Below are 22,183 nucleotides of genomic sequence, written 5' to 3' on the forward strand. Positions count from 1 at the left end.
AGAGAAGAGAGAGCATTGAGGAGAGAGTGATCAGCAGTGTCAGGGGCTGTGGAAAGATCACAGGGAATGATGATTGAGAAAAGGCCTTTGGATTTGGCAACTAAGAGATCATTGGTAACATTTTAGGGAGCAGTTTTGGTGGAATGATAAAGTTAGAAGCCAGATTGCAAATGGCTGAGAAGAGAGAAAGTAGAGATGCCTAAGGCAAATGGCCTTTTTTAGTTCAGCTACAAAAGGCAGAAAAGACGTAGGACAATAGCAGGAATGGAAAGGTCAAGGAGGGTTTTTTCAGGATGGAGAGACATGGGCATGTTTGTAGACAGTAGGAAATGAGTCGGTAGAGAGTGAAAGAGTGGGGATGACAGAGGGAGGAGATGGGATGGAATTAAGATGACTTGAAGTGGAGGGTAAGCCTTGGTAAGGAGTAAGTCTACCTCATCATGTGAGACGGGGTGAGACAGCCCTCTTAATCCTAGTGCCTTCCCTCTGATGGTTATTTCTATTTATCATATATGTCAGATTGCTTTATATACATTTGTTTGCATGTCTCTCCTTTCGATTGTAATCTTGTCTCTTTGTAGTAGGCACTTACTGTTCAGTGATTGGTTGGAAAGGGGATCAAACTAGTACTGTAACCTAAATGAATAGCCTGTGCATAGTTGGCTGATAAGAATTTTGTAGTTTCCTATACTGGCACATCTGCTTCTCTGATAAATCTCTTAAAAAGTTCATTAGAGAACTAGACAAGCAAGTTTCAATGACTGCTGCTGTTCTCAGGATGCTGTTTATCAGGTAGCAATGCAAAGATTGGCAAAAGACATGTGAGTGAGATAGGAGAAGAGGGAGTTAAGGCAAATGGCTTTATTTTTTTCTGTAAAATATGAGGTGAAATTCTCAACTGAAAGAACGAGGGTAGAGGGAGCCATGGGAGATTTGAGTTGGGATGTTCGTCATGGAAAAACATAATGTTGAAGGGTTAGGGAAGAACAGAAATGTTTAAAATACTTTGTAACTAAGTTTAAAATGAGTAAAACAATTTTAAAGAATAAAATAAAATACTTTGTAGTTTGAGGAAGTCACAGAACACCACTTACTTCACTGTAAACTCCTTGTGACCAACTGAACTCTAGTGGAGTAAAGGGTGTCTGGGGCCTAAGCAACATAGACAATAGGAATTCTTGAGGCCTGCTTTTAAGAAATGGTGCAGGGCAATTTTTCAATGTGGGGAATCCTTCCTATCTCTTCCTGTAGAAGATCACCCACTTTGGCCCTATAGCTCTGGGAAAATTTTTAATTTCTGTAACAGTCTTCAAAATTCTGGGTTAGGCTAGGTGTAAAGAGTGTAGAGATCTCACTGGATTTTATTCCTTATCCTTCCCATTTAAGTGGGGTTACTGAATGAAAACAATCTGGTTATATGAGGATCCCAATGACTACATGTAGCCAGTTTTATTAGGCTGGACTTACATGGTCAATTCAAGAAATATATTGCTCCAGATTAATGCCTACCTCACAAATTTGATGAATTTTGTTAGAAAAGAGTCTGCCTACAGGCATTTTTCTCTGAGTTATGGATAACTGGCATGTGAAAACACAGATAGAGGAGATAGCATGTTATAGAAATTTATTTTCTGTATTCTGGAATCATCAAGCTATCTTGTGTCATATAAATGACCTTGTTCTCATTTCACTTATTTTTCTCCCCTCTCACTCCTACCCACTGTTCAGGAGGCATCCAGGATGTGGGAACATCGTGACATTTGCACAGTTTTTATTTATAGCCGTGGAAGGCTTTATCTTTGAAGCTAACTTGGGAAGGAAGAAGCCTGCTATTCCAATAAGGTATGGAAGCTAACATTTTTTTTCTTTCTTTGCTTTTATAAAACATGTAAAGGCATCTCTTGTACCTAAATGTAGAAAAGTCTGAAGATCTCCTTAAGATCTGTGGCAAAGACATCTGTGAAATCATCCATTTTTCTGAACTTCAAGAGTTTTGAAACTGTACAAAATACTTAATAATATCTAATGCTTTTACAGCACTTTAAGGTTTGAAAAGCATCAGATACATTACGTTGTTTGAGCATCACAGCAATCTTATAGCTAGTACAAATATTATCTCTGTTTATATATGAAGAAACTGAAGCTAGGAGGAGACAAATGGCTTTCCCATGGTAAGAGTCCAAAGTGACTTTGAACCTGTTTTGTTCAAGTCTCTCTTAACTTCAGGTGCAGCCCTCTTCCTGGTATACTACTCAGCCAATCATTCAGCTGGCATTTCTTAAACATCTGCCAGCACTTAGTAGTACGCAGCCCTGGGCCAAGCATGGTAACTACATAACTGTCACTCTGAGAAACTAACATTCTAATGGGGGAGGAAACATGTTAAACAGATACATACAAGATAACATATAGATGGAAAATGACCTTAGCGAGGAAGACTCAAGAAACTGGGGAGTAGGGAAGACCTGGAGAGCCTTCCTGTACTCGGTGTCATTTTATCTGTGTCTTAATGGAAACACAGATTTCTCAGAGCCCTAAGAGAGGAGCCAGAGTGTTTTAGACATGAAGGATTCAGTCAATGCAAAGTTACTGATGTGGACTTTTGTGTTTAAGGAACAGCAAATAGACCATTATAGCCGGGGAATAGTTTATAAGAAGATCAGAAAGGGTCCAGGTTGTAAAGAGCTTTTAAATGCTAAAGAAAAGACTTTATATTTGATCCTAGAGGTTACAAAGAGTACCTAGAGTTTGATTAGTGACATAGTCCTACCTACACTTTGGGAAAATCACTTTGGGATTACAGTGGCAAAAAACTTGGGGCCCAGGGGCCAATTAGAAGGTTGCTGCAGTGGTCCATGTGAAATTCGATGAGTCCTGTGGGTGGAGAGCAGGTAACACAGATGAGGACTGTTGGGAAGGGAAATGGGATATGAGGGAGTGAGAATAAGGAGGTGAGAACAGCACCAAGATTTGGAACCTGAGCAACTAGAAAGATGGTGATGTCTTCAACAGTAATAAGCAAATTAAAAAGAGGGGAAGGTTTGGAGGGAAAGATAATAAGTTCACTTTTGGACATGATGAGTTTGAGATTTCTTTGGGTGATTTAGTTCAAAATGTCTAGTAGGGAGTTGGTAATATCAGACTGGAGCTCAGAAGAGAGACTAGGACTAGACATATAGATCTAGGAATCATATGCAAAGAGATGGTAATTGAACCCATGAAGACCAAGGAGATCACCAAGTGAGAAAGTATATAGATTAAAGAGAAGAAGACCCAAAACAGAGTCTTGGGGCATACTCTTAATTAGTGGGCCTTCTGCCTCCCCTTAGAGCACATAACGCCAACTTAAAGAAATTGTGATAAAGATAGCAAGTGATGTATATACATATGAAATATGTTGTGAGTAGTTAATATAGGGCCAATCAAACATTCTAGTCGACCTATGCTCAAATGGGAGTTTGGTAGACTGGGTTGTTTGTGTTTTTGTTTTACTTCTCTATTAAAAAGGAAGAAAAGCAGAAATTAAAGGTAGATAGCATTTATTTCGTCAAAGTACAAAACTTCACTAAAGTAACCCAAAGGGAAAAGAGTCATTTAAGTATCTAACAGTTTATCTGAAAGCTTATTGATCTTACTGACAAACTAAAATAGAAGGGAAATGCATTTAATTCTGAGTGTTCTGTATAGGAAACTGTCGCTAGATTGGGTGTGGTGGGGAGGTAAGGAGGAGGGATGTGAGGGAAGAGAAGAAGCTTTTAACATCACATCCAAGTTTGGAAGTTAAAGTTGGGTTGGTATTTCGTAGAAATTTTCATGAAGAATCCTTTTGAACTTATGTTCTTGATACTGTAGTTACCTTTTTTTAATTGGGGGTAGGGAAGCTAGATCTTGTGATTCCTTTTTTTCTTTCCCTTTCCACCGTAAGTTTGTGACCCTGAGGTAGAATGGCGTTGCCATTTCAGAAATGGCCACATCTTACCCAACCTTGCCAGCTATCTTGGGGTGGCACAATAGAATGGAAGGACCTGAGATAAGGCTTGATGCGCCTTAGTATTCTCATTTGTAAAATGGAACAATCCTATTTGCACTACCGACCTCATAGGGTCATCATGCAGAAAGCACTTTTACAGCGCTATTCAGAATGTTATATTTTCTGACTCATTTACTATTTTTTAGCAGTTAGTGCTTTATTTACCATAATCCTGTGTATTTGATATCCTAGGATGTCTTTCTATTCCCAGTGCTTTTCCCACCTATTTCTGAAATTTCTAACTAAGAAGACTGTCACTGGAATGCATCTTCTTTGTTTGCAGATTTTATATGAGAGCATTCTGAGAAGTCTAAAGTATGCATGTAAAGTATCATTATTTTCTGTATAAAATTGGAGCTTTAAATTCATGGTTGCCAGGTTACCACTAGCAATGGGAGATTTTGGCTTGACTGGTATGAAGAAAGAAGTGTTTGAAAATGTTGATGAATGTCACCCTTTGCATTATTGTACTTGCTGCTATTAACACCATAACTCCATAATCATGTGATAAAGGAGTTAAAATTGGTAAAAGAGAGTCAAACAAAGGAAGCAAAGGGGACTGGTATTTATTAAATGCCTACTGTGTGCCAGGTTCTGTACTAAATGTCTTACAAATAGTAATATATTTGATTCTCACAGTAGTCCTGTGAGGTAGGTGCTATTATACTGCCATTTTACAATTGAGGAAACTGAGGCAGATAGCAGCTAAGTCATTTGGCTGGAGTCACAGAATTGGTAAATGTCTGAGGCCTACTTTAAACTCAGGTCTTCCTGAATTTAAATCTATGATACTGTGCTAAGTGCTGGGGAAACAAAGAAAAGCAAAAATACATTCCTTACTTTCAAGGAGCTTACATTCTGGGGTGGGGTGGGGCACAAAAATGCAAAAAATTGTACATACCAGACTTGAGCAGTGTAAATGGGAGGCAAGAAAAGCACTGGTGGGGTGGAGAGAGACCGGAAACAGCCTCTCATAAAAGATGGGACATAAGTGGAGTCTTGAAGGAAACCAAGAGGTGGAAGGAAGCGGGGGAGGATATGCTAGCATAGGGAACAGCCGATGAAAAGACAATCGAGATGGACTGTTGCGTGCAAGAAACAGTAAGAATTAGACCAGAGTTACTGAATCAGAGTATGTGGAGAGAAGCCAATGTGAAAAGACAGGATAAGCAGGAAAAAGCCAGTCAAGTCAGTCAGCATTTATTAAGTGCCTGCTATGTGCTAGTCATTGTGCTAAGTGCTGGGAATCCAAAGAAAGGCAACAGAGTCCCTCCCCTCATGGAGCTCACAATCCAATGGTTAAGACAACATACAAACAACCATATACAGACAGAATATCTACAGGTTTAAACCAGGCCGTAGAATTAAGAGAGACTGGAAGAGGCTTTCTGTAAAAGATGGGATTTTAATAACCTTGAAAGAAGCCAGGAGACAGAGATGAGCAAGGAGAGCATTCCATGCCTGAGGGACAGCCATCAAAAATCCCCAGTAGACACATGGAATGTTTTGTTTATGGAACTACAAGGAGACCAGTGTCATTGAGTCACAGAACATGTGGAGCAGTGTAAGAAAGCTGGTAAAAGGGGGACTGTAGATTATTAGGCTTTGAATGAAAACCAGGAATTTATTTTTGATCTTGGAGGAAGACAGGTTGTGAAGAACTTTAAATACCAAACAGAAGATACTCTATTTGATCCTATAGGCAACAGAATGTCACTGGGAAGGGAATTTGAGGGCTGACATGTTCCACCTGTGCTTTAGGGAAATCATGTTGACAGTTGAGTAGAACTGGAGTGGGAAGAGATTTGAAGAAGGGAGACCAATCAGGAGACTTTTGCAATAGTCAAAGAATGAAGTGATGAGTACCTGCACTCCCAGGGTGATGACTATATAATTAGGGATAAGGGAGATACAAAAATGACGAGACTTGGCAACAGATTGGCTACATGCATTGAGTAAGAGTGTGGAGTTGAGGATGATGTTTAGATTGTAAGCCTGAGTATGGGAGGATGGTGGCCCTTGACAATAATAGGGAAATTTGGAAGAGGGGAAAGATGGGGGGAGGGGATGATGATGAGTTCTGCTGGCAGAACCAAAAGGATGGTATTAGATGATGTTAATATCAATCACTTTTATACACATATGTAAAATAAATACATTACTTCCAATTTTCCCAGAAATACAAATATTATCTTCTAAAATGGTAGATTCTATGTGATGTGCTTTTTTTACTTCTGTTGCAGGTATTATGCCATCATGGTGACCATGTTCTTCACTGTCAGTGTGGTGAATAATTATGCTCTAAATCTCAACATTGCCATGCCCCTGCATATGATATTTAGATCAGTAAGTGCTACCTGGATCACCGAATGTGTTTACTCTTCTTAAAAACTTAGCTTTGTAGACATGATATAGCAAGAGTAGGGAGTTCATCCTGTGATAAATGAATCTCAGTATGGGAAAATGGGCCCGATAAATGTAGAAGTTGATTTTTACCATATATGGATGGGTGGTTGGTTAGTCTAGTAGCAAGACAAAGGGAAAGAAATAGAGAAGTTTTTTCCTTCACCTTTACTTCTTTTCTCTCTTTTTTTTTGAGTTAAACATTAAATGTTTAATCAAGTAAACTAAATTATCTCAAGGAAAATAGAAAAAATTTATTTTCATCTTAACTTTTAATTGTTGGATTTCACATGAAAACTTAATGTTATTCCAGTTCTTATTTACTTCTTTTTTTTTTATTAAGTTCAGAAGGTTTTTTTCTGTGATTTGAGGTAATTAAAAGCAACTTTTATTACAAGAGCAGCATTATTTTTGCAGCAATCCCACCTTTCTTTCTTTTCTCTCTCATGTATATGGAATGTATACCAACAAGAAAAAGGGTTCAGAGAAGAGCTCTGAATAATTTTGATGTGGTTAGTGAGTACTGCCAGAGTATACACAATTAGTTAGATGGGGAAGCATAGGCAAACTTTTATATTGCCTGGAATTCTTTTGAGGTAGAATATATTATTTTCAAAGTCAGTTATCTGTTCTTATTTTTGTAATTCATATAACCTTTCAAATGCTAGGCATATAGTAGACACTCCAGTGAATACTTTTTAATTCGTTTATAGTTTCCCAGAGAAGAGACACTTTTGTGCCTTTTTTTCTTTTTAAAGTCCATTTTTATTGATTTGTGTGGCACCATAATTTTTCCCAGTATCATCCCCCCTTCCCTCCCAGAGAGCAATTTCATGTAAACAAGCAATGTTTTTTAAAGAAAAAAAGAGGAGAAAAATCTGACAAATACATTGCTAAGAACTGAAAATATATGTATTGCACCACATTCATGACCCTCACCTCTGCAAATAGGTATGTCTTCTCATGTCTGTTCTTTGGAGCCATGCTCATTCTTTGTAATCTTGTAATAGTCACTTTGGATTTGTGTGCGTGTGTGGTTCTTTCCTTTTGCTTTGTTGTTGTCACTGTGTATACTGTTTTCTTGGCTCTGCTTAGTTTACTCTGTATCAGTTCATATGGCTCTTTCCATGCTTCTTTGTATTCATAGTTGTCATTTCTTATAATATAGTAATATTCATGTATCACCATTTGTTTAGCTATTCCTTAGTTCATTGGCATCTACTTGTTTCTAATTCTTTGTTATCACAGAAAGTACTGCTAGAAAAATGTTATATCTGGGAATTTTCTTATCAGTGGCCTCTGTGAGGCATAAACCTAGAAGAAGCATCTCTGGATTTAAAAGTATGGCCATTTTAGTTATTTTATTTGCATAATTCCAGATTGCTTTCCAATATGCCTAATGCTGATACACATCTCCAACAAGGTACTAGTGAGGTTATCTTCCCACAACCCTCCTCCCCCAACATTAACTATTCCCATCTTTTATCATCTTTGCCAATTTGCAGAATGTGAAGTGAAACCTTTCATTTGCATTTCTCTTAATTACCAGTGATTTGTAGCGTTCTTTCCTATGGCTGTTAATAGTTTGCTGTTCTTTTGAAAACAGTTTGTTCATATCCTTTGACCATTTATATACTAGGGAATGACTTGATCATATGTATATATATGTGTGTGTGTGTGTGCATATATATAAAATCTGTTATTTATAGATCTTGGCTATCAAACTTTTATCAGATATATATATAATATAAAGACTTGTGTACCTTTCTTTCATTGATACTTGAATTCTGTTAGATTCTGCATACTGCTAGCTTTCATTAAAAGTTTGATAGAACAGAAAGGTGAACCCTTTGTTCACATGAGGCCTTTGAATTTCATTTGTTTATGTTCTCCCTATCCTCTTTTACAAATGATTATTATTTATACTTTCACCAGCATCTTTAGTAGTAGTACCATGACCTTTAGTGGTTTTGAGATTTCCAATAGTTCTTTATTTTATGACTGAAACTATTTCTGTCACATTCAAATAGTTAAGCCTCATTAACTGTTAATCCTAGTATTTGTCTCTCTTGCCCATTTTCTTTACACTTGTAACTGAGTTTTGCTGCTTTTGTCTTCAGTGTGCTGACTGTTACTGTTCTTTTTTTTATAGGGTTCTCTAATTGCCAATATGATTCTAGGCATTATCATTTTGAAGAAGAGGTAAGTAGCACATCCCTTCCATATTTATAGGTGATATCACTGAACAGAATTAATGAGATATGCATTTTGAATTACTTTTCCAGTAATTGTATTGAATTTCTTTCTGAGTCATCTACACCTTCTCCCTTAGTTCCCCTTGTGACCAAGACCTCACATTTGTCAGGTAGTTGACCAGGGTCACAGATAAGATTTGTGGCCATCAAACAGGTTCTTTCTCTGTATCAAAGTAACTGGTCTTTACAGTTACTGAACTTGAGCTCTAACCAACTATTCCTACTAGTCTAGATATATTTAATATTCATAATGAAATAAAGAGAAATTATGTGGGTTAAAATGAAATTACTAATAAAGGCAAATTGTTGTTCGTCCTTTGTTCTTGAAGAGGACCGATGACATCATGAGGGTGATGTCGTGACTTGCCCACGAAATGGATGTAAGTGAGGCTGAGCTATGCAGAACCATCAGCCTCACTCCTCCAGAGTCATCGGAGTCCAGTGTCAAGATGACTGGGGATGGCCCTGGATGCAGTGGGTGACCTTGGTCTTTCTAAATTAAGATCTTTCTCAGGTCTTGATGGCAAGTAAAGTATTATAGAGATGCTTATTTAATAATGTATTTCAGGATAGCATCTTCTCCAGTATTATTGTTCTGACTGTGTCTTCAAATGTCTACCTACTTTACTGGAAATTTTTCTTTAGTAATTTGTGGATTCAGATTGGAAGACCCTTGACTTTTTAGGTAATAAGTGTTTGTCATAGAAGGGGTAATCTTCCCCACAGGTCTAGCCCTGCAGGTCATTTTTTCTAAGGCATTCTAGTAGATTTCATTCTTCCTGCCTTGTTGCAGTTTAGATATTGATATAATGTTGAGGCTTATTTTGCATATAGGAACCAGCCCACTTCTTGGGCAACTTAAGGCTTTAAGAGTTCATCCTGGGCTAGGTTCTTGGTCCTTCCACTAAGTGTTTTCTCCCTGTTTTCTGTCTCTTTTGACATTAGTAATTGGAGGATCATTTAAATAGGGTTCTCTGACTGAATTTATCAAAGATGAGATTTTTTGTTACAAAAGAGTCTTTCTGTCTGCATTTTGCTCTATAGAGTCAGGTGCTTTTTTGGAGTTTATAATATTAAACATTTTAGGATTGTATATTCTCTGAGCCTTTTTATGAATTGTGTGACTGTAAACATATGATTTGAAAAAATTATTTGCAAAATCTTGCCTCTTATCACAATTTTATCAGAAGTACTGATCTATGGATAGATCATTCTTGTAGTTTTTATAGATGAGAAAGTTGGCATATGGGTCACAAGTCATTGCTGTCTCTCAATCTCTCACCCCATTTAAAAAAAATTCTTTTGGCATCTTCCACTTCCTGAAATATCTTAAAACAAGCTCTCATCACTTTCATGATGATGTCCCCTCTAGCATGGCTTTCTTCTCCCCCCAACTTCATTTTCTTATGTTCCCTTCTGCTGCCTTTGTTAGCACATCTGGAACTTAGTGTTATTTCAGTTATTGTTAAATATCTCTACCATCTTCATTGCTCGGTCCAGTAGGTACAATTTTTAGCCTGATAGGCCAGGATTTTAACAGTGGCTTGCTCAGAGACAGCTTTGTTTATTTCATCCCTTCTCCACTTATCCTGGGATGAAGGAGCAAATGATTTTCTGAGTTTTGAAATCAGCCACATAGGTCAGATATATTTTTTTAACCCTTCCACACACCTGCTGACATCAGTACCATGCTTCCTAGAAACAGAAGAAACAGTAGAAGCTTTGGGAGACTTTACAACAAAGTAGACTTAGAGTAAATTGTTAGGATACCACACTGCAGTAGCCATAAGTGTTTTAGAAATGCATTCATGTGTTCATTCCTGAATATGTTTCTGTGGAATGCACTGGCAACTAATTCCCTCCTTTTTTTTAACTCCTGCAATTTGTGCTTTTTGCAGTGTCAGACTAGAGATACCTGTTGAAAATTAATATGTGAAACCTTAAAGCCCTTTCATTCTTTGTGCAGATACAGTATATCCAAATATACCTCCATTGCTCTGGTGTCTATGGGGATTTTTATCTGTACTTTTATGTCTGCAAAACAGGTGGTAAGTATCTATTCACAAGGTTTCTCCCCCTTGGTATAATGGATAGATGTCAGTCTTGTAGTCATGAACCCTGAGTTCAAGTACTGCCTCTTCTAATACATATGTCCGTCAATATCCTGGGCAACTGAGACTTCTGGGTATCGGCAAGCTGCTAATGTGCATTGGTGGACAAAGTTTCTGTACTGACAATTCTGTCCCCTGCTGAAATCTAGGCCTAGACCAAAGCATCTTCCCAAAACTTTTTGTAAATATTATGGATTGGGGCAAAGCTACCAGGGATGTAGTAATAAAATTTTTTCAAGTGTTTGTTTAATGGAAGGATGCACCAGCCATTCTGAGATGAGTGAACTAGAGGTGTTTAACTTAGAAATATTTCTTTTACATCTGAAAACAGTTGCCTGGTATGTAGTTGTTTTTTTTAATACCTGTATTCCCCCCCCTTTTTTTTTTTTTTGCTTCCCAGGCATCCCAGTCCAGCTTGAATGAGAATAAAGGATTCCAGGCATTTGCTTGGTGGCTACTAGGTTAGTACTGCTAATTGTAGTAAAACCAATTTTGCTTCTGCATTTCTGTTTGCTGTTGTTTTCTCCTTGGGGATAAGTCTCTAGACAAATAGCTTGTGCTAAACAAATTATGCCAGGAAAGAGGGAGAAGCACCTGGGAGTAGTATAACATGTTTCTGTTCATTACCATCTAAGAAACAGGAAAGAAAATCTAAGAAAGAAGGAAAAGTTTCACTATAGAAGCAGCAGCCCTGCAGCAGCAGACATTTATATACGGCCCATCATGTGCCAGGTGCACCATTCTAAGCATTTTACAAACACTTACAGAGTTCTCATTCTTTTCTCTTAGACCAAGCAAAATAAGGAATCTAAGCCTTCTTCCATGTTCTCCAGATTCCCTCTCCTCCTCAGATTTCTTTTCTTCAGGCTAAGCAATCCCTAGTTCTTTGAACTGGTTCTTTTTAGGGGATAGCTGTGAGCCCCTCCCCATCTTAGTCACCCAAGTGAGCAAGCCCTGACCTGACTCACAACACAGGTTTCACGTTGTCCTTGGTTGCTGGTCTAGTGTGGGAGGCAGGTCAGGGGGGGAGATGGGAAGAAGTGTACTTTTCAGTGACATTTTCAGTATCAGATCTGTGATGTGTGATCTTTCCATGAAATGGAGATACTTTCTTTAGTCTTAAGTAGCTTGTATTCTCTCCATGGATTGACAAACCCATTGGGTACTTTGGCATTCTCTTGGGGTCACTGATAGACAAGGATTTAGTTTTTTTCCACTTCTGTAGTGAAACTCAGGAGAAACATTGCTGTTGATTCTGTCTGGTACGAATTCAAAGAATATGCCAAGAAGGTGAGAATAATCAGTATATATTACGCTCCCTATTTGTAGTTATTCCTTCTCCAAATCCACATGAATCAAAGCTAGTATTTTCCCTGTTAAGTCTCCGGAGCTTGGGAAACCCTGTCTTTGACAGTGACGTCTACTGGAAGGAATACAGTCTTTATTCACTTCAGGAGGAGAGGAGTGAATGCTCTTAGGCCATTCTTATGGAAATTCTAGAATGGATTAGAAGAGAAAAGCTTTGTGAATATCTAGAAGAATTTAGAGCCCTGGACAGTTGTCCTCCATGCTGAGGCACAGAGTTATTAAGCCAGTTAGTTTGTACCATTTCTTGAATCCCATTTCCCTCTTCTGTTTAGGTGAGTGCAGAGAGTAAAACTATTGTGCCTGCCTTTCTCTGCCTATCGGAGTAGAACTGTATCTTCCCACTTCTCCAGTAACGTTCACAGGCAGACTCCTGTGTTGTTCACATGAAAGATGCTGTGTCAGTGCTGGGCATCATTGTTATTATCTATCATTTCCCAGTTTCCACATTTAGCAATTAAGCACACTCAGCATTTCCCAAGTAAGAATAAATCTTCAGCTTGAAGCAGTGATTTTGCATGAGACAAAGCTCTGCAACAGGTTTATTCAGTGTATCCTATTTATAATTTTAACATGCTTTTCTAATGATAATTTTACAAGATGAAGATGCGTAGCCTAATTGGTCATTATCCATTGGAAAAGACTGAATAAATCTATGGACCATACCCTTAAGTAGTGAAAGCCTGTGGGAGGAATCCAACATCCCCTCCCATTTTTTTTTAATCTAAAGAGGAGACTGTATCAGCATTTTATGCAATTTTAGATCGTAACTGGAAGCAACCTAAATGTCCAACAGCAAGGTCAAGGTTAAATGGTGGTACCATTAATATGATAGAATATGAGGAATACAAAGGAATTGGGAAAGGCTTTTATGAAATAATGCAAAGCAAAAACAAAAAAGCAAAGCCAAAAGAATGGCGTACACACTAACCATAGTCATGTGAGGAAAAGTGAATGCAGATGAAAGGACAAGAATCCTAAAGGGGAATTGGATTACTTGGAAAAATAGTATGATGCCATCTGCATTGGAATAATTGATTTTAACATAAATAGTTATAAGCAAATTTGATTGTATTGTTCTCATTTGTAATAAGATATTTATAAAAGAGGAGGCTATCTTAACATAAAAAAGGAATGTAATTAGGGATGTTTGTAGCTGAAGCAGCAGAGCTTTAGAAATGTTCAATTTCTTTTTCTCAGGAGCCGGTACTTCCTACCAGAAATAGGCTAAGGACAGTTAGGTAGTAAATGTGTTTCCTTGTTTCAAGTCAGGGCTGGGAGGCAGAATTGAAGTGATGCAAACAATCGCAGTGACTGCGAGATGACTGAGGAAATGTTACAGGTGGGAGTGAGTTTAGGCATGCCTGACTCCTCATCCCCTGCTTAGACTGTTCCCTTATTTGGAATGTGATATATTTTAACACCTAACATAAGTTTGATATTTTTTACTAAGAATTATAGATTCTTTATTCTATAGATAGTTTGTAAGCATCTGTTGTATTCATTCTTTTATTAGGATAAGGCCGAATGTCTACTTCTCATGATTCTGGAAACTAAAAGAAGAAAAACCAAAAGCTCTGGGTTGTTAGCACTCTGTTTGTTTTTCAGGGATTGCTGCCCTGACCTTTGCCCTCCTGATGTCAGCAAGGATGGGCATCTTCCAAGAGACACTCTATAAGCAATTTGGGAAACATTCCAAGGAGGCTTTGTTTTATAATGTAAGTAACTGCTGGACTTATTGGGAGAGACTTAAGTGACTGAGTAGTGCCCCTCACAAGGGGACACATTTATACCTCAAATGAAATTAGAACTTCTTTCCAGATAGTTTATAGATCAGATCAGTTTGTCAAGTTAATAAAGAATAGGAAGACCTCACAGAATGGAATCTGTTACTAACAATGTAAAATCTATGTCACCAGGTAAGGAAGTCTGCTTAAACTGCCTGGGCATCCTACTGGTGTTCATTAGAGTCTCTGCTGCCCACAATCAGCCAGCCAGTCAGTAAACATTTATTAAGTACTTATCAGGCACTGTGCTGCGTGCTACCAAGGCACGCTGCTAACAGCCCCAACCATGTAATCTGTGGAGCGACCTATTCCTCCAAAGCCAGCTTTTCAATGCAGGTGAAATCATGTGAATGTTGACAGCAAACTTGAAAGGGTAAAGAAGTCAGCTAGCACAGCAGAGAAAGGTGGGCAAGTAAGGCAAGGGGCAGCGTGGAATCGTCAGTTTGATGGATCTAGGGCTTGGGAAACCTCGTTTGGCAGGAGCCCCCTGCTGCCCTCCCTCTCCATCTGCCACTGCCAAGCTTTGGGGCCCTTCCTCTCCTTTCCAAGGCACCAGTCCTCACCTAGCGGATGGCTCTGACATTAGCTCCCTGGACTGAAGTCACAGATAACCAGCTGAAGAGAGGCGTTCGAGGAGTATGGAGCAGTGGGAGCTGGAGGAACAAGGAAGCTCCTGTCTTCTCTTAGATATTCATTTCTGCTTTTATGATTCCTTTCCCTTTGCCCTTCTCCCCTCCTTTCACTCTTTTCCCCACCCCATGTTTGTCCTTATCTAATCTCTTGCCTCATTTCCCCACCATCCTGCAACCTGTCTCTTCAGTATCTATAATTCTAGAGTTCATATTCAGTTTTGTACATACATTTACACAAAGTAAAACCAATACAGTTATCATGGGGGGGGGGTGTAATTATATGCATTTATATACATGTATATATATGTATACACAGCTCACCAAATCCTTTAGGAATTCATAGGAACATTTTGGTAATTGTCATACTGTATTGCATTTTAATTCTCCTCAGTTTCTATTTCTTCCCATAGCATGCCCTGCCACTCCCTGGTTTCATCTTCCTGGCTTCTGATATATATGATCATGCACTTCTTTTTAATAGATCTGGTGAGTTTGGAATTGAAATATTTTTAATAGAATAAAGAGATAACTGGCATTTCTATGAGGCAGGGCCTAGGTCTTCTGCCTAACTCATTTTTTAATGGAGCAAACAAATATATATGCACACATTTCAGTCTTGTTACTAGTTTCCTGTTAATAATGGTGGGTATTTTGGAGATGATGAAGCAAAATATTCAATTATAATGACCAGAAGTAGAAATTCTACATTCCTTATATGTAATTTTTATCCTTTATAAAACAAATTAGTTGCAGTTTCCTGATCTGTCATTGTATTTTTAACAATGCAGCTGAGGGTAAGGAGGCTTGTGTGGCCAGGACTTTAGAAGCAGGATCATATACAAAGCATTATCTAAGGAGCTTAAGTTGTCTGGTGCAGTCTCAAGACAGGATCACTTGAAGGGCAAAGAATTTAGGCACAAAGGATGGTGTAGAGGTGAACTGGTTTCCCAAGGGGTTAAGGGAAGAGAGAGGAGAGTACAGAATGGTCTGGGAAGGAAATGAGGGGTGGTGAGATTGGAGATCATGGTGAAGAAGAAGAAGGGGTTAAGGATTGTAAAGCAGAAGAAAAGATGGAATGGTGGAAGTGTACTATTAGATAAAGGAGAAAGGAAATGGAATACTTGAGGTGATGGCAGGTATGATTTTTTCAGTGTGGAATAGTGGAGTCTCATGGAAATCCAACTGGAAACTTAGGAACTGCCAAATTAGGTTATTTGAGGGAGTATCAATATCTATATTGGAGTTCCCTGATATGAGGGGAGGAGTTGGAGAGGGAGAGAGACTGGGAGACTGGGAACCAGGCACTGAATTCCTTGAGAAAGGAAAGGAATACCCTAGGGATTGTCCAGTCATGGCCACCAGGATCTGGCTTGGGTGATAAGTTTTTAATATAGCATGACCCTCAGAGCAGGGGAAATTGCTGAGTGTGGTAGAGATGGAAATGGGGAATAAGATATATTACAACTCTGCCACCAGGATATACCAGGCAGGGGGTTTGAGTGACAATGCAGCCAATACCAGAAAGGGTGGCTAGAAATGGTATTGCTATAAGGGAGCCAGGTTTCATTAAGGACCAGAAGATGGAAGGAAAAGGTTTAAGATGGAATAAAGCACTTTACAGACTGTAGAGTGTTATATAAATATTCAGAGCTTATTATTAATGCTGAAGGCCTTTCCAAGCCTGTGGTCTTTGGGAAGGATGGGCCCATATTTTGCACTGAGGCTGAGAGAACACTGCCTGCAGCTGTGCTGGGTGACCTAGGTCCTACAGCAGAAACATTGACGAAGGATCTGACTGACAAGTAGCTATTTCCTCATTTTCCTCTGTCTGCCCACAAGCTCTCTTTTTCTGGCCTGAATCTTAGGCCACCTAAGGAACTTAGGAACTTTTCTAGCAATAAGTCTTTGTCTCCCATCAGAAGTACTGAGCCGTTAAGTGAAACCCTTCCCAGCTTCCCAGTCTTTATAACTTCCTCATATTTAATCCAGTGAAAACATATGGAGCTGTTTCCAGAAGACTAAAAGTCTCTGATTTCTTTGAAAAAAAAAAGAATGTGGATATACTCACTAACTCCTCCAGAACAGCCACAATTAGTGGAACAATGAGTGTCGACTGCTGTAGGCAGTTTTGTTGAATTAGGGAGCTGCAATGGCTGCCCAGAGCACCAGGGGGAAGGGTAGGTGTTAGGGTGCCCATGCATTCCTCTCCTTGCCTCCAGTCTCCCTGGGTACACACCTTCTGAATCTAAAATATGATGGCAGTCTATGATTCCTAGCTGCAGTTCTGCATGGGAGCATGTGCAGAGGGCTGGCTTATGTGACACCTGGGTGTCTGGAAACTGACGGGAGCTGATCCTCTGGATTTCTTCACTCTTCTCTGCCACTGGTATCTATCCCATGTGTTGGTGGAGGAGGGAGGGATAGGACTAAGAAGGAGGCCACCATACCTGCCACCATGCATGCATTCCTCATGGTCCTAGATGCGTGCACAGGAAGGGAGACACCTGTTGGTCCCAGGATCCTCAGCCTTCCCACTTGTGTGCTGCCATCCTCCTACTCAACTATTCTTGCTCTTTGCTTTCGTGTGCCCATCCGAAATGCTCCTTCTCTGCACCCACTGCATCCTCCCTGGTCCCTCTCTCATCATGTGTAGACCAGTTTCCAGACACCCAGGTGTTCCATAAGCCAGCCCTTTGCACACGCTCCCATGCAGAACTGCAATTAGTCACTCTCATTTTCAGCCTCACAACACCTGCATCCATCTTCCATTATTAGCCGTGCAGTCAAATCTCCTGACCCAGGTTCTGGTTTATAAGATAAACGGCAGGAGGTACCTTAGCACAAATAAGAATTTAAGACTTCAAGAGGCCTTCGCATTAATGTCATGACCCTGATTGACTTCACATTAGTTATATCCTCAGTGTGTCTTTGTTTTCATTTGGAAAGTAGGGAGCCCAGTACCTGGGTTTTTTAAAGGTAAAATAAGAATGTATTAAGATGATATTATTTCTGGTTTGACTAGAGGAATGAATTTGACAGTTTCTTGGGGAGACATGAATTGAAGCAATTTGTGAAGTAGGAGAGTAAAGTCCTCACTACTGAGCTTCCTTCTGTCATAACATATGATGGGACACCTCCCACTCAGCTTGTATTCTTTTGGTCAAAACCCATGAAAGTTCATGAATGTCTTTGTTCTCTTGTAATCCTTACAGAATTATATCAGGTTCCAGTTGTCGGGGTGACGATGCCCATCATGTGGTTCTACCTCCTCATGAACATATTTACTCAGTATCCTTTAGTCTCTGCTACCCCTGCCTTCATATGGCAGGGAGAAAGTGCCCACATCCTATTGTTCTCGGAATGCAGCTTCAATTTCTTATCTTGATACCTTTTCTTCAGGGAAAAAGGAGAAAAATGACTCTTCCTGAAATCTCCTTGCTGAAAGATGATACTGCAGTGTTTGTCAAAAGATGATAGAACAGAGATGCTAATTGTGGAGATAGAGTGAGTAAATAGATGGTGTGACAACTGAGATAAGAAAAGAAACCTTTAAGAGAAATAGCTGTAAATATAGAAGATGCAGTGAGTGATTGAAGGATTTGTATACTAATTTGACTTGGTAATTTGCAATCCTGGGTTTAACATCCCAGCATCTTAAGGGATGAAACCCTGAAACCCTGAAAAAAAAATTTCAAAATTATTTGAATAGATTTTAAGCAAATAATTTTAAAAGTTTGTATTGTGGCAAGGTAGTGAGACTGATTTTCTTGTTTGCTTTGTGGGAATCAGATTCATTCCTTTGTAGTAATGGGGCATTGAGTTGTGTCATGAAGTCAAATGACGATGTCATAAAGATGAATCCCAGGATGAAACTGAAGAACCTCTTGGGATTGGGTTAAATTGTTAAAATCACATGGAATAGCAGAAAGTTTTCAGGCACAATTGAATTGGGATGGCAGGAATTCTGCAGGATAATATGCTGAAAAGGCCCTCATGCTACCGATCATTATGTCCGTTGCCTTCATGCCACCTTAAAACAAAGAATTGTACTTTCTGCAGCTTCAGTCCCCTGACTTCTTAATCACAGACTGAAAAGCTCCCTTAACTTCTGCTCTTCAGGTATGTCTGCATTCGGGGTGTGTTCATCCTCACCACAGAGTGCACCTCCCTCACCGTCACGCTTGTTGTGACACTACGCAAATTTGTCAGCCTCATCTTCTCCATCCTCTACTTCCAGAACCCTTTCACCCTATGGCATTGGTTGGGCACCATGTTTGTCTTTACTGGGACCTTGATGTACACTGAGGTATGGAACAGCCTAGGGGTGTCCAGGAGGCAGCCCCAGAAAGAGGACAAGAAGGACTGAGGTTCATCTGGGATAGACTCTCCTTGACTTGGGAGGGTGGTGATGTAGTTGATGAGAGTCTGGCTACCATCCCACTTTCTTTAAAGCTTACATCCCCCAGCATAGACTCAAATACCTAGCAGGGAATCCTCCTATAGAGGGGAATTTTAGTATACCTGATATCTGTGCTGAGTGATATTTGTAGCTGCCAGATGAAACATCCATCCCCCAACTCAGAAGTAGAAAAGGAATAGTTCTGATCTCTTGAGCAGAGTATCCATTTGTATTTTTATTAAAGTGTTCAAGATACGTATTTATTCAGTTCCAAGGATGTGAAGGACCTAATTTTATACCAGTGGTCTCAAACAAGATTACCCTTTTCACAGCAGCCACTAGTCCTACTCCTACTCTATCACCAGCAACAACGAACTGCTCAGACCCACCTGACATAATCACCCAAACAGTCAAGTGGTTAATTAACTGAGGCAACCGTAACATGTGGCTGGGAGCCTCGGTGAAGCTGGAGCAGGTCAGGTAATAGTTTCATTTGTCCGTACTGTCTTCTCCATCCGTCCAGAGGTAAAATGATGATGACACATTCGTTCACTATCCTGATTGCAGCAGCCCTGAAACAATTCAATTACAAGCACAGTTGTATTAGGGCCTACTCTGGCCCACTATTAGCCTTTGTGGAAGGGTCCTGTACTGAATAGGTTTAGTAACAGTGAGGTCCCTTATGTGAAAGCTGAGGTGGCATCTTCAGGACATCATTGAACAAGCTTGCTTCATGCTGACTGGCCCTGATCACAAACTATAAGATGAGGTCAGTCCTTGAGGCCAGGACATTTGGATTCAGTCTGTTCTAAGGAGACAGATCAGTAAGGCATCAGAAGGAAGTGTCAGCTCTGCTCAGGAACTTTGGTAAAGTACACAAAAACCAAAGCCTGTCAGGCCACTGATTAGATTTTAACTTTACGTAAAGTCATGTCAGGTTAAATCATGATTATATTAAAACCAAAAGCTCATCACAAAGTATAATTTGAACGTGGTAAATACTATTGTTTGTTTTATGGCGTGTATGTATCTCTTGTCTCTTGTTAGACAATTAAAAATAGTATTTGCCTCTATTTTGATCATTTCATAAATTGAGTTTCCTTCTGAAAATCAGGCGAATATCATTTTTGGTTTATTATGTGAAGGTGGAATCAGAGATTTCCAGAAGCCATTATTCCTTAAAGCATAGGTCTCATTTTCCGGCTGTAAGTGTCCCCGCAAATAATGCAATTTAATTCATACATTTTGGAAGGGTTTTCTTTGTGCACAGCATTGCTTTAGGCTCAGGCCTGCCCTCAGGGGACATACCATACTTGGAGTGCAAGAAAACCCAAGGAGGAAAAGCCATGTTAATAGCTAGTAGGGTCAGACAGAGATGGAGGGAGAGCCTGAGCCAATCCTTGAAGAGAGCTTGGACCCTGGGAGGTGGAGGAGAGGAAGGCAGGGCCAAAGCACTGGGACCCTTTAATAATAGAGGACAAGGCAAGATCCTGTTTCTGTTGGCTTTTCCTCTTTTGACATTTAGAAAAATAGACTCCAGTTTTTTGTCAGGTGCAAAATTATATGTACAGAGTGGAATGTCCCTTTTTCATGTAAAAGCCAGTGTGAGTTTCTGGGCAACTAGGTGGCGCAATGGATACAGCTCAGGCCCTAGAGTCAGGAGGACCTGAGTTCAAATTTGTCCTCAGACGCTTACTAGCTGTGAGATTCTGGGCAAGTCACTTAACTCTGCCTCAGTTTGCTCATCTCTGAAATGAGCTGGACAAGGAAACAGCAAACCAGTCCAGTATTTTTGCCAAGAAAACCCCAAATGGGGTCACAGAGAGTCAGACATGACTGAAACGACTGATCAAGTGAGTTCCTGAACACTTCCCAGACTATAGCTCAGCTATGCGGCCTTGTGTTTACTAAATGGAGCCTAGTAGCAAAATTGCAAGCTTTTGTGCACAGAAATTTCGAGGTTATGTTGCGGAGGGCATTTGACCTGCCCCAACTTTCCTCGTGTAAAGTAAAGATATTTGTTTGCTCATCTGAATTCTGATGTTGAAATTGAACTGTGATTCTTAATGTTAATATGCCAGTATTAATGTCAAATGCCAGTAGTGTTTGATTCTGAAGGACACAAAATTGGATCTGAATCCAGCCCAGAGTTTGAAAAGAAGTATCTGTAATGAATGTGCTACATATTTTTAAACATTCACTTAAAGAAAAACTAGAAACAGAAAACATTTGTTAAACTTCTTTAAATAGGAACTCGACTGATTCCATCACTATCCTGGGGCTGCTTTTATGCTTATGAAGGTAAAAATACAGGCTTTGTTAAGCTTCATCTAGACAGGTACAAGGTACACTTGTTTTTAAACAGAATTAAATCCTTGTGATGGGCATTGAATTACATTTTTGGTGCTCTGTGTGTTTCCTTTGATCTGCATACAACACTTATGGTAATAAAGGACTCTACATATGTCTGAAAGACTAGAACTTAGGAGGACAATGAAACAAGCCTACCTAGCAGCAGAATAAAGGCGTTGGTGCATTAGGTTTCTGCTTTTCAGCAATTTGGATCAAGAAATTTATCAGGAAAGCAGTTCGAATATTGTTCTCCCGTGCTGTTTTATTACTCATTTATCCTCTTTGGTTTTGTAACCCACTCATTATTTTTAACCTTTATTAGAAAGGTCCAGGAACTAGTCTAGCAAACATCAGTTCAATTTAATATTTAGTGAGTAACTACTTCACCTGTTGGAATAAGGGATGTTCTTTTTTTCATGTAACATTGTGTGTTGACCTCAGTTGTACTTCAGATGGAGGGGGTGACTATTGTTTACAAGATGGATTTTGGTGCCAAAAGGTGTTTTTTAAAACTGAAGCTAGAGCAGAGATCAATAACAAATGGCACTGATCTGAAAGATTGTGTGTGTGAGTGTGTGTGTGTGTGTGTGTGTGTTATAGTATTCATGTGTGAACACCAAATCTAGTAACAAATTGACAGGTCTTCTGATCTAAATGTAAAAGTGGCAATGATGAATATTTGTACTTTGCTCAGTTTACGGCTGCATTTCATTTACAAGTCTTTGTCATCCATTAAAGGCTTTATCTTTTTCAGTTCTTTAATTGGTTCATATTTCCTTCATTTTGGATCTCATACTGGCTTTTTCATTCAACTAAAACAACTGTTATCTGTACCCATGTTATGTATGT

At 39.4% G+C, this 22,183-nt stretch overlaps 1 protein-coding gene across 1 annotated transcript in view; it reads left to right on the plus strand.

Annotated features, from left to right (window-relative positions):
- SLC35B4 (solute carrier family 35 member B4) overlaps positions 1-21,379 on the plus strand; it is a 32,633-nt gene extending 11,254 nt beyond the window's left edge. The window contains exons 2-10 of the mRNA XM_072652705.1: positions 1,729-1,842; positions 6,274-6,376; positions 8,586-8,635; positions 10,655-10,736; positions 11,200-11,260; positions 13,773-13,882; positions 14,994-15,069; positions 17,796-17,871; positions 18,703-21,379. Coding sequence (XP_072508806.1) covers positions 1,729-1,842; positions 6,274-6,376; positions 8,586-8,635; positions 10,655-10,736; positions 11,200-11,260; positions 13,773-13,882; positions 14,994-15,069; positions 17,796-17,871; positions 18,703-18,949 — 919 coding nt within the window. The 3' untranslated portion in view covers positions 18,950-21,379. The remainder of the gene's footprint in view (positions 1-1,728; positions 1,843-6,273; positions 6,377-8,585; positions 8,636-10,654; positions 10,737-11,199; positions 11,261-13,772; positions 13,883-14,993; positions 15,070-17,795; positions 17,872-18,702) is intronic.
- The last annotated feature ends 804 nt before the right edge of the window (positions 21,380-22,183 follow it).

Source organism: Notamacropus eugenii, chromosome 3 (genome assembly GCF_028372415.1).
Source record: "Notamacropus eugenii isolate mMacEug1 chromosome 3, mMacEug1.pri_v2, whole genome shotgun sequence".
Taxonomy (NCBI): Eukaryota; Metazoa; Chordata; class Mammalia; order Diprotodontia; family Macropodidae; genus Notamacropus; species Notamacropus eugenii.